Here is a 12064-nt window from a genome sequence, read left to right as displayed (position 1 = left end):
CAGAGGAGCACACCCAGAGAGAGCCTGGCATGAGCTCTGAGGTAAATAGTTTTCTCCCTGCTTGTTTACACACGCCTATGTATTAACTCTGGTGTATTTGGAGAACAGTGAAAAGTATACAAGCAGGATAAACACTTCAAATTGAAACGCCTTGCGTAGTGGCCATACACATTTTTTAAATGAAATGGGGCAGGGGTAGGGTGTGCGGGTGTGCATGTAAACACGGGGGGGGGGGAAGGGGGATGGGAGAATCCTCTCCAACAGGAAACAACACATTTGCTACTCCTTTAACCTGGAGGCAGAGTGGCTCAGAATCAGGAAACCAGACTCCTTTTTTAAGCAGAAGGTAAGCAACATGGAACTTCTTAAGTCTGTGTGTCTCGTATCTGAGGAAACCTGGAGCCAAGTTCTATATAAAGATAAAGGATATCAGTCCTTGAAAATCTGGATGACCCAGGAAGGTCAATGTAATTTTGCAAAGCTAGTAATGCCTCTTCAAAAATCTAGCTTACAGGGATTTTTTTTAACCTGAGTTAGCCAAATGCTTTTGCTTTTTCCACAACTCTTCCCCTCCCCCCCATTTTTACTTTTTTCCCTTTTTCTTCTTGCAACTACCTTAGACCATTGAGCAGAAGTAAGAAAGAATTGTTTCAGTTTGTGCTAAATACAGCAATGCTTGACAGGAAAGGCAGATAACGTTAGGAAGAACCATGTGGTTTGAATCTTAAAACTCACATCAGATTCATTTAGTACGAGACAACCTGTTGCCCTTCAGGGGTTATGGATTTCAATTTCCAGCAAAGGTAAGGGTTTGTAGCATACAAATAACTTGTACTGCCTATAATAGAGACTTCTGTTGTCAATCTGCCAAGGCCAACCCTACAGAAGCTCAAGAGATCAACTTCTTGAATTAGGACTAGATTTGCTTGATAGAGTGAGTATGACCTCAAGAAGGTCATTGGTTTTTAGAAGAAACCACAGTAGCAAAGTTCTATACAACCGTTCTGTAGCAGTGTTTCTCAACCTCAGAGACTTTAAGATGTGTGGATTTCAGCTCCCAGGATTCCCCTTCCATTTTGGGGAAATTCACAATCTTAAAGTTGCTGAGGCTGTCCAGGCTAACCAGCATCCCCCAAGCAGTTTTTGCCTTATAGCCTCTTTAATAACAAAATTCTCAGGGCATGCAGGATCGTTTTTCTCAAATGATTAATTTATAGGATTAATTCTCTGACAGAAATATCTTTCCCCCTAAATGTTTGAAATATTTCATAGTCTGTAAAATTCTGCTGGAGAGCTAAAGTCAGAATATGTGTCATCTTATTGCTCACAAGGTGGCTTGATCAGCAGGAGATTCCTTTTGAACCAAATTGGAATTGACTTTTCTTCTACCAATCCCTCTTGCTTCTTTTAAGTCAGACAATTGGTCCTTTTCCTACTGGGTTGTTCAGCATTCTAATGTTATTTCAGATTTTGCTTTTATTCATTCATTTATTTTTGCTTATCTTCCTTTCTGGCCTGAATTTTCTGTTTTACTTTTTTGATAATGCCTCCTTCAACATCACTCCAGTGTGATATCGCAACTTGAATTGTAATTTTAAACAACCAGGACTGGATCATGGTATCACATTAGCGCTCAAGATCAGATATTACAATCACCACCATCACTATCCTGTGGACGGTAGGTACATGCCCATGTATACTATTTATATTATAAATATAAGTTGCACTCATAGTTTTTAATTGGGTTTACATGTTGTACTGTCTGTCTGAGGTTTGTACTATTTTATGACGTCTGATACTGTGGTTTCTAAATAATTTAAATCATCTAAATAATATCAGCAATAGCACTTATATACCACTCTACTGTGCTTTACAGCCCTCACTAACTGGTTTACAAAATCAGCATATTGCCTCCAATAATCTTGGTCTTCATTTTACTGATCTCGGAAGGATGGAAGGCTAAGTCAACCTTGAGCCGGTCAAGACTGAACTCCTGGCAGTGAGCAGTCAGTTAGCTTGCAATACTGGATTCTAATCACTGTGCCATCATGGCTGTTCAATAACATGGAATATTGTGTTTATCAAGCCAGTGTGGTATGCTGGACAAACCATGCTTAATACAGTTGTGAATTTGCAGAATGTTTGAATTGGATAACCAGTGAGGTGTACAGGTTTTTTGGGAGGCTGAAAATAATCATGCTTTACTTTTCCTACTTATATTACTATACTGTTGAGGTGAGGACAGGTCCATAGGATTGTTGTTGTATCACCAAATGTGCATTGCATTTTTTTTCTGTCCTGCAGTTTTTTGAAAGCAAAATGAAAAATATTTGGTATCTCTGGATCTCCAGCATCCTCTTGCCGTGGTCTGCGGTATCTGGACATCCTTGTAACCTTGACAAAATGGTAAGCAAGGAGTGATTTCTACAAGTTGTAAACTAAGTTAAATGTTCTCTATGGGAGGATCTGAGACCGTGAGAAAGCCTGATGAGTGTATTTGGTTAAATACTAGTTTTGTAGATAAATTTCCAGTTTACATAATTAACCATAATAAAAATGGTAATCAAGATGATATGAACAAATCTCTATCTTCCACAAATCTCGGCTCTTTAGATTTCTTTAAATCTAGCTATCAGAAGAGATGTCCTGAAACGCTCTCTCTCCCTCTCAAGAGTGCGCAAGCGGATGGTTGATAACTAGTACATCAAGTCCTCTTTCAAGAGAACTGGATCTTAAACAAGTACTGGCCTCCTTGAAATAGCTTACTGCTCCAGTCTGGGATAAACATATGTAACAAGGAATGGTGAAAGCAAAGGGTGCTGTGTAATTAACACAGAGATTTCCCAAACACATACACATACAAGTTCAGTGTAAAAGATACAGGTAGCTCAAGATATCATCTTTGACAAACTCCATTAAAGAGACAGACTTGCATTCCATTTTCCTTGGGGGGGGGAAGGAATAGAAGAGCTGGGGTTTTTTGCAGGGTATCCTTTTCAGAGAATACAGTGATTGCTTCCAGTTGTTTCCAGATGTCGCACAATTCAAAGGGAATGACAAGTTTGGTTCAATTGTTTATCATTTTTCAGTACTGAATTTTACATTATTAATAACTGTGCAAGAAACATCTTCATATCACAGCTATAGTGGATTCTGATTTTCGTTTACTTGCTGCCCAAGGTTTTGTTACTAGCCAAACAATTAGTGAAATCTGGACTTGCTCACAATATTGTGGGATTTTTGAACAGCTTCAATGTCTTTCAGTTTTCAAAGAATTTTTTCCACAGAGCTGAGTTAAAATGATATTTACCCATCCTTGAATTAGTAGAATGGATGGTGAAATGAGTCTGATTGCGCTCACTTGAAAACTAATGAGGGCAGCTACTTACGTAAGGTAGGAAAGCACCCAATGTACACGGAAGGAATAATTAGGACTAAGAGTGTGTCAGGTATAGATTGGAAGTGAGAGGAAGGCAAATAACACAGGGACATGGTAGAAAAAAGAAGTGAAGGATGGGAAAAGTATTACAAAATAAGTGCTGCCCACTCTGTGTGAAAAAACCGTACTAAGTAACTGAAAGTATGTAACTTTTCATTATAACATTTGGCAAAAAAGAAAATGTTTCTAAAAAAAACCACTTGTGAGGTAATATCAAGGTTCCTGGCAAATAATCCAAATTTTAATTTTAATTCTGTTTTTAGTTTTATGTAAAAGGAAGGAACAAAATCTACCTTTCTATGTGACATCACTCAATGATTCTTATGGAAAGAAAAAAAAAATCCCAAGTCAGTTTGAAGCATTAATTTCACTGAATGTTTTAATATTTCACATGTTGGCTATATTTTTGTAGGGACGTGCTGCCTGCAGTGGAAAGAGCCTTCTCCATCCTCCCAATTTTCTTCCCAGACACATTACCATTCTAGATCTGTCTTTCAATTCCCTGACGATGCCCAAGCATGGACCTTTTCTGAGAAGCTTTCCTTCCTTACATTCCCTAAACCTTTCCAGCAACAGCATTCCTACTCTTTCCTCTTCCCTGTTCTGTAACCTGGGTGCTCTTCGCCTCTTGGATCTAAGCAACTGTGGCATTTCTTATGTGCACCGAATGAGCTTCAGAGGTTTGAAAAGCCTTCGCTCTCTACATCTGAACAACAACAAACTTCAATCTCTGGATCTCTCCATTTTTCCTGCCTCTGGAATCCTTGTCCATCTGCATCTGCAAAACAATGAACTGCCCTGTGAACATGGGCTTGTGCAATTAAATGTGCAAAGAATCCACCATATCAGACTCCAGGGGAACCCTTCAGTGTGCAGTGATTCCCTAACTCCTTTCCAGAAAGCAGTGCCAAAAAAAGAAGGTGAGGCCAAGATTGCCCAAGAGAAGGGCATTCAGCAATATGTTCTTCTGTCAGGGTTAAAAAAAAAAGCTATGTTGAATCAACTTTTGTGTTAGTAAGCAAATAACATTATTGCATAGCTGACTTTCCTGGTTGTGCACAGGACTTATTTTTGAGTCATGAAAAAATAATGATTGTGTGAATACATGCAATGTAACATCTTAAAGAGAGCGCAAGGCCAACCTTATAAATGTTTGAATCTTTCCAGTTTCATGAGGAAAAAGCCCCACAAACAACTCTTACTTTGTTTAATTGCGAGTGGCTCAAGACATTAAGGCAAAATTTTCACTGATGATTTATTGAATAATCAACGATTGCAGAGTTTACAGCACTGTGATTTAAAGCTTACTGCAGATGAGGTTATACTTCATCCTAAAGCAAAAATAAATGATAGTTTAATGCAATACATGAACTCATTTAATATGTTCATGTATTATACCCTAACAGTTAAATAGTGGACTGGATTGCAAATGTATCTGGAAAGCCATTTAAAAATTATTTGAGCAGCCTAATTTTAGGAATGAAAAAGTTTTCCTTACCTTTTTAAGTTTCATAAAAGAATGTTTGTACGTATTTATCAATCAAAAATCAGTACCAACATAAATCAAGATATAGAGCAACAGAAATAAACAATGAAGCTATTTCTTAAAAAGATTGTCTATCATTTAAACATAGAACTCCAGACTCAAGAAATCAGAACTTCAGATTATGAGACTGTGAGCCACAGAAGAAAACTTCAGTTCCTTCATATTGTGGCTATGAATTCATCACCATTAGAAAATGATAGTAAGTGAAGCAAAATATATGATTCTAACCTTATAAATTCAGAGTAACAACACAATTGTACGATTTTTATTCCACATGGCATTCCCCCCTCCAGTTCCAAAGCCATCACAAATTGTTCCCTAGAAAACTTTTCACTGAGATGAATTGGAGTCTTATTTATTTATTTATTTATTTATTTATTTATTTATTTATTTATTTATTTATTTATTATTTAAATTTATATACCGCCCTATTCCCGTAGGACTCAGGGCGGTTTACAGGGAGAATTAAAATACATAGCATACAAAAATTAAAAGTTAAAAACTATAATTAAATTACTGTCCCTAAAATTAAACTAAAACCCAATTAAATTAAATTAGTTAAAACCCCTCAGTCTGGGCCAAATAGCTCGAAGAACCAGGTTTTCAAGTCCCGGCGAAATGAGCGAAGGTCGGGGGCAGTCCTGAGTTCCGTGGGAAGTTGGTTCCATAGGGCCGGCGCACCCACTGAGAACGCCCTTCCCCTGGGAATAACCCGCCGGCATTCTTTAACCGGCGGTACCCTGAAAAGGCCCTCCCTGTGGGAGCGCACAGGACGATGGGAAGTTGATGCCGGCAGCAGGTGTTCCCTTAGATAATCCAGACCTAAGCCATTTAGAGCTTTATAGGTCATTACCAGCACCTTAGTCATCACAAGCCAGCATCCATTGCTGATCCAGGCCAACTGGGCCATTTGGCAGTGAGGAAGTTCCTACTTTGATAAAACTGACGTGAGTCCTGAAACTATAAGGATAAGAAGTATCACTTTTTCTCATCTTTGCCCCAAAGGTCCCTTTGAAGGGGAAAAAAAAGTCTTTGCAAAATAGTTGCTTTGAAGGGGGCGGGGAGAGACAACATTGGGAAATCCTGTTCAGATTTTTTTTGTATTTAATATTATTTTTCTAAAGATGATATTTAGCAACTTTTTATATTGGGGTAATCAATGAACCCTAAACCCACACAATACACGCTCTCATGGATGCATACACAAAACAAAGGAGGAAAAAACCCGATCAGAAATGATTCAGTCTTAAAAGAATCTGATAGTTGATGCCCTAATCAATGAAGTAACCCATACACTTTTGACTTTTGTTGTTGTTCTTGATTTCGTCTGAGAAATTACTTCTAATACATTTTAATGACTATTATTTTAAGCCAAGATTATATATCCTTCCAAACTATAAAAAAAGCACAAGGAATTTTCAGTGTCATTTTTACTAAAGCCCACAACTATATTCATAAAATGATTATATTTTGAATTGGCTTTGGCCTATCTGGGTGTGGTACAACTCTTGCTCAAAGCCATGGTTTTTAAACATCACACTGAACTATAAACTAAAAACATAGTCTGGGCTTCTACATAATATTGGACGAAAATGTGGTTTGGTGTGTTATGTAATCCCAACCATTCACATTTTCCAGTCTGTACCTCAGTGTATTCCTGTACCTCAGGCTATATTGAAGAATTAAACTGCATGTGCATTTTCACTGCTCAGCTCACTCCACAATAATGGATTTCATTTTCTGGAGAATGACATCCATTGCAACAGAGGAGACAAATGGTATTTTATTTCTTAAATAAAGGAAGCCAGATCTTTCATGGAACTTTTCTTCTTTTTATTCCCTGTTCACATTTTGTAAGGGGAGAATGCTGAGGCAGTCCTATTCATATTTATTCAGTAGTACATTCTGTGAATTCTATTGGATTTACTTCTATATAAAAGTTTGCATAGGATTTGCAAACTTGGAAATGCAACTGAAATAAAGTATTGTTCAGTTCATTCACAGGGGCACAAGACGGCAAGTGCCATGATGCAAATGCCACATCTTACATACTTACACATCACATATCAGAACACATGTATGTAACAGTAGCATTTACATGATGGTATCACCATGCACACATTATCATTGTGGCATAACTGTAGTTTGCTGCAGGTGCCACAGATCTTCCAGTTCATTAATAGCTCTTATGTCTTATAACCTTTCTTTTCTTTGCAGCTGCTATTACCACACCTTCTACTAAAACAGCTGGGAAAAACTGGCTCTACTTTGCTGGGTTTGTGCTTTTGGCTATCACCATCTCTCTCTTGATTGCATTGATTGCCAAATACAAATTGCTCCAGAAAAAGCATGCCAGCTATCACCATCAACGGTTGCCTGATTCTCGCTCCATTGGAAGCAGCCATATTGAGGAAGGAGACGTGGACATGATGTATGGGAGAAACCAACCAATAAGTGGAGCTTCTGAGTGCTATCCAGAGGATGATGATGGATTCATAGAAGATAACTATATTGTGCCCAATCAAGACTTGAAGGAGGAAGAAGAGGATCTGGAGTTGGAACCTCATTTCAAAGTTGGAATACCCTTTTAGGAAGAGTTCCATTTGTTATGCACTCTGGTTTGTGCTTACATTGTGCCTTTCATTTTTAGGGTTTCCTGATATTCTCATTCTAGTAGGAAAGTGATATTCTCATTATAATAAGAAAGTGATAATGAGCCCAAAGGCAAATTTGACACTGGGCAAAGAGGTCAGCTGTGTGCCTGCAGTGGTTAGAGCTTAGTATGTTTTCCTGAATATTAGTCAAGTGGAAGTCTGAGTTCTCTCTTAACACACTCAACCCATTCTCTTGCTTGTGCACACCCATCCATATAGACACAGACTTGATTCATTCTTTTGTACTTGTTTTTCTTGTATACATCCATCAACTACCATTTTTTAGAGCGTACATTAAAACTGACAGAGATTTCTAAAGAGTCTGTTTGGAGCATAGGAAATAATTTTTCAAATGAACTGCAGCATTTGGGAAGAACAGTTCGTCCTTCATGACCTTCCCCCAAAACCGCACCTGTGCCTTTGCATCAACTGATGTTTTTTAAAAGCTTGATTGCTATGTGGGTTTGGGAAGATCTATTTCCAAGCAGCTGGTGGGAAGGACCTTGCCCCTGGGCACCATTAACCATCTTCCATAAATTCTATGCATCTCATTGAAGAAGTTTCCCTAAGCTTATCACAGCTAGGGAGTGCTACCTGTGGGTGTGGGAAGCTTAGAGGATTGCCACAAAATGATGCCAAAATCTAAACTGAGATTCTCCTTTTTTTCCTGAAAACTCACCAATTTATTAAAAGTAATTTGGAGCAAGTGCTTCATTGCTGTTATTAGGCCTTTCTTTATTGCAGTAGTCATTTACATCATAAATGGGACATCCTGACGGCTGCAGTTTTACTCTTGTCCCTATGGTGCCGGCCTTGCTTTATATTAAGAGCAATCATTATACTATCTGTCCTGGTGTTGCCTATATAGGTAGTCCTCAACTCACAACCTTTCATTTTGTAAGCATTCAAATTTTTACAATGGCACTGAAAAAAGTGACTTATGTTCTTCGCCTTTAAGTCTGTCACAGCATCCTGACGGTCATAGGATCAAAATTCAAGTGCTTGGCGATCAACATGTATTTATGACAGTCGCAGCATTCCAGGGTCATGTGACCTCCATTAGCAACCTTCCCAGCTAGCTTCTGCCAAGTAAAATCAGTGGAGGAAGCCAGATTCGCTTAATGGTTCACTGAATCGTTTAAGGACCATGACAAACCATGTTCTAAAATTGGGTGTGACTCATCTAACAACAGCCTTGCCTAGCAATGGAAATTCTGGCCTCAATTGTGGTCGTAAGTTAAAGACTACCTGTACCACAAAATGGGGCAAAAAACCAAGGAAAGCAAATAGAGTTAGGATGATCATGCCAGAGCTATTCAAAAGCTGCTCTGTGCTAACAATTACTACTACAATAACTTCAATGTTATTGCTTGATGATATACAGAAACAAGCAAAATTCCCCTTGTTGCCACTGTTGCCCACATGTTAGACTACTGTAGTAGACATTAAAGAACAAAGAGAATTATGCAACTACAACAAGACCAAGTACTGTATCTAATACCCTAATATTACCAAGTTTGTCTTCTGACAGCCACAATCTGTGGACTGAGATAGAGGTGTGTTTCATTGTTATCTAAGCACATTGCAAAGTAATAGTAACTGATAGTAGATTTGCTGGGTGCGTAAAGAGTGTGGGAATTCTGCAACATTCACTGTACATTATTTTCTCATTGTGTATGCAGCATTTATAGTTTTCCCATGCATGGTTGGTAAGGTCTAATTAAGTCTCACTAATTTCTTTATGATGAAAAATCTGATATACTGCATTTGTACAAAAAACTGCAGTAACTTTCTCATTCGTTTCTCTTTATACTTATCACAGGTTGTGCAATTTGTTTGACTTCCTTTTACTTCCTTTTATTCCCAACAATCTTAATCTTTAATTCTTTAAAATACTGTTATAATGTCTCTTCATTTCTTCTTTGGCCCATTCCATAGAGTTCTTCAAAGCTCTAACAAGCCTCTTTTGTAAATCCAATAAGAAACAATTATCCAAGTCACACCTTTGGTTTGTCATTTGTACTTCTTTTTTTAAATTTTAAAACCTCAGCTTGTTTCTTTGTAGAGCCAATGAAACATCCTTTTATAAGCTATTCTCCTGTCCTGTCAATTGTATATCCACTTGCAAAACCATTTCTATCTTGTCAGATAAAATTTGTTCTACAACTTTCATTTTTTCAATAACATCCTTTAAACAGTCTATCCACACAAGTAAATATTATTACTGACATTATTGATATTGCTATTATTTTCTGATTCCATTCTTCAAAAGTTTCATTCAATATTGTTATTGTTATATTTTGCAACATTTTACAGGCTTGTTAATCTTTCCTCTTTAGTTCCCTCTAGTGTCCAGTTTTTGAACTCATGAAATTGCTTATCTGTTTATTTCAGATACTTTACATTATTATTAATTATTGTTTGTGGTAGCCTAGTGACGAAGACACTCACCTCCCACTTGGAAGGTTGAGATTTCAATCCTAGGTAGTGGCAGATGTTTTTCTCCTAGAAAATTAAATATCTGGTATGGCATCAGGAAGGGTATCTGGTCAGTAAAGCTCAGCTTCATCCAGTTGCCCTGAATCACCTGAATTAAGGGATTACAGGGTCGTAAAAAGGAAGTTTATTATTTATTATTTACTAAATTTGTTTGTTACCCACCTCATCACAAGGAGACTATGGGCAGCTTACAACATTAAATTCTTAAGGTTATGATTAAAAAGAATTTTGTTCGAGTCTAAAGGTAGACTCACTAGCATTTTCCCACTTGTCATTCTGAAAGTTGTAATGGCTTAAAAATAGTTAATGACCAATTCCTGAAAGTGAGAAAGTGAGGCTTGCAAATTTAATGTCCTTTAAAAGTCTTAGTTGTGGTTGTGAGAAAGACGTCTAATCCCTTCATCCCATGGCACTCATCCCAAAGGAAAATTGTTGTCCTGTGTTCTCCTTGTAAGAAGCAGCTGTCAGAAAGATATGAGGGTAATCTCCCATCTTCTCCTTATCTGGGCAAGTTCCAAGGAATTGGACCTATTCATCCATTCCTTGGTCTTTGCTGCAACTGTCAACAACATTTTCGCAGAGCCGTCTTCAGATTGCCATTATCTCCCCTGGAAATCCAAATTACATACAGTAGTACTACTATCTTCTGTCTCCTTTGAAAGTAGTTTCTTCCCCATACCATGAAACAGAAGGAAGCAATGATTCATAAGACCCCAAACCCATAAAGTCTAAATCTTACCGAAGAACAGATTAAACATAATTATCTTATTTGCTATTTGATTTCCTGCAATGGTCATTACAATATTTTGTCCATGAAATATATGGGGTTTGGGGTTCAGGTGAGGCAGTACAATTGTTCTTGAATATGCAAATTATTAAATGCTGATTGTAGCAAGAGGTAATTTCTTGGGAGACAAGACTAATATACTTCTTGGCTGTACCACATATAGATCTGGGGCTAGAAGATTCACCTCTTCCTTCTCTCTCTTGGGAGACAAGACTAATCTCCCAAGAGATAACTATAGACTTTACTGGGAAATGATTTAAAGGCCCTCTTCATATATTCATGAGTATACCAGATTTAACACTGAGTGACAGAGCTGTCAATATACAGAATATAGTTCCTAGTAAATTTATTTAAAATATAATCTATAGGAAAAATCCATGGCCTGGTTAAACCACAAGGTGGTGTTCATCTGCTTCAAAATATGAAAAAAAAGCTCTGGAAGGGATTGGATTCAAATGATCAGTGATTAATGTACAATATTGTTCTGAATAAATAAAAATGTGTCTTCATATTCACTCTGTGTGATAGATAAAAGCTGGAATTGAGTACAATCCTCCAGTATGTACTGAGAAATAACAGGAAACCATGCCACCTAACCTAGCACAACAGACAAAGCAAGCGTTAAATAAAATGCCTTTCCTGGCTGGTCTTGTGTTACCTATTTCTACCAAGATGGCAGTTTCTGAAGCAGAAAGCCCTTTGCATATTCACCGACACTCCAACTTCTTGGAGATTTCAAAACTTTAATCAAATGCTGTCAGGAATGATGTTTTGGTGTGACGCTCAACCCAATCTTGTTCACAGCCCTTTCAAGCTATGCCCTTAATTTTAAAAGGGCCAAACGTTTTTTGCAGCACAGAGAGCGCCATTATTGCACATACAATTAAAAATAACCTTAAACACCAAAAATCAGAAACGAGGATGGGGGAAAGAGAAGCTTGTTTTCCCTTCTGACGACATTGCTTATGACTTCTAAACCAGGGCAAGGGAAATTGACCGTTTGCCACTTGCTTTAGAGCAGAGGTTTTCAAAGTTGGCAATTTTTAAGATGTGTGGACCTAAACTCAGAATTCTGAGAGTGGAAGTCTACAAAACCTAAAAGTTACCGAGTTTGAAAAATATTTACAGTTTGAGAAACA

At 37.6% G+C, this 12064-nt stretch overlaps 1 protein-coding gene across 1 annotated transcript; it reads left to right on the top strand.

Annotated features, from left to right (window-relative positions):
- Positions 1-2319: 2319 nt before the first annotated feature.
- LOC310637776 (type III endosome membrane protein TEMP) lies at positions 2320-8559 on the top strand (the record flags this gene model as incomplete). Its single annotated transcript, XM_083358309.1, has 4 exons — positions 2320-2406; positions 3852-4359; positions 5074-5184; positions 7203-8559. The coding sequence occupies 4 exons, from the start codon at positions 2320-2322 to the stop codon at positions 7574-7576; spliced, it is 1080 nt and encodes a 359-aa protein (XP_083214435.1). The 3' UTR covers positions 7577-8559.
- Between the last annotated feature and the right edge of the window lie 3505 nt (positions 8560-12064).

Source organism: Vipera ursinii (assembly GCF_947247035.1).
Source record: "Vipera ursinii genome assembly, chromosome: 3".
NCBI classification, from domain to species: Eukaryota; Metazoa; Chordata; class Lepidosauria; order Squamata; family Viperidae; genus Vipera; species Vipera ursinii.
Note: the sequence above shows the minus strand (reverse complement) of the source record. Positions and strands in the feature narration are given on the sequence as shown.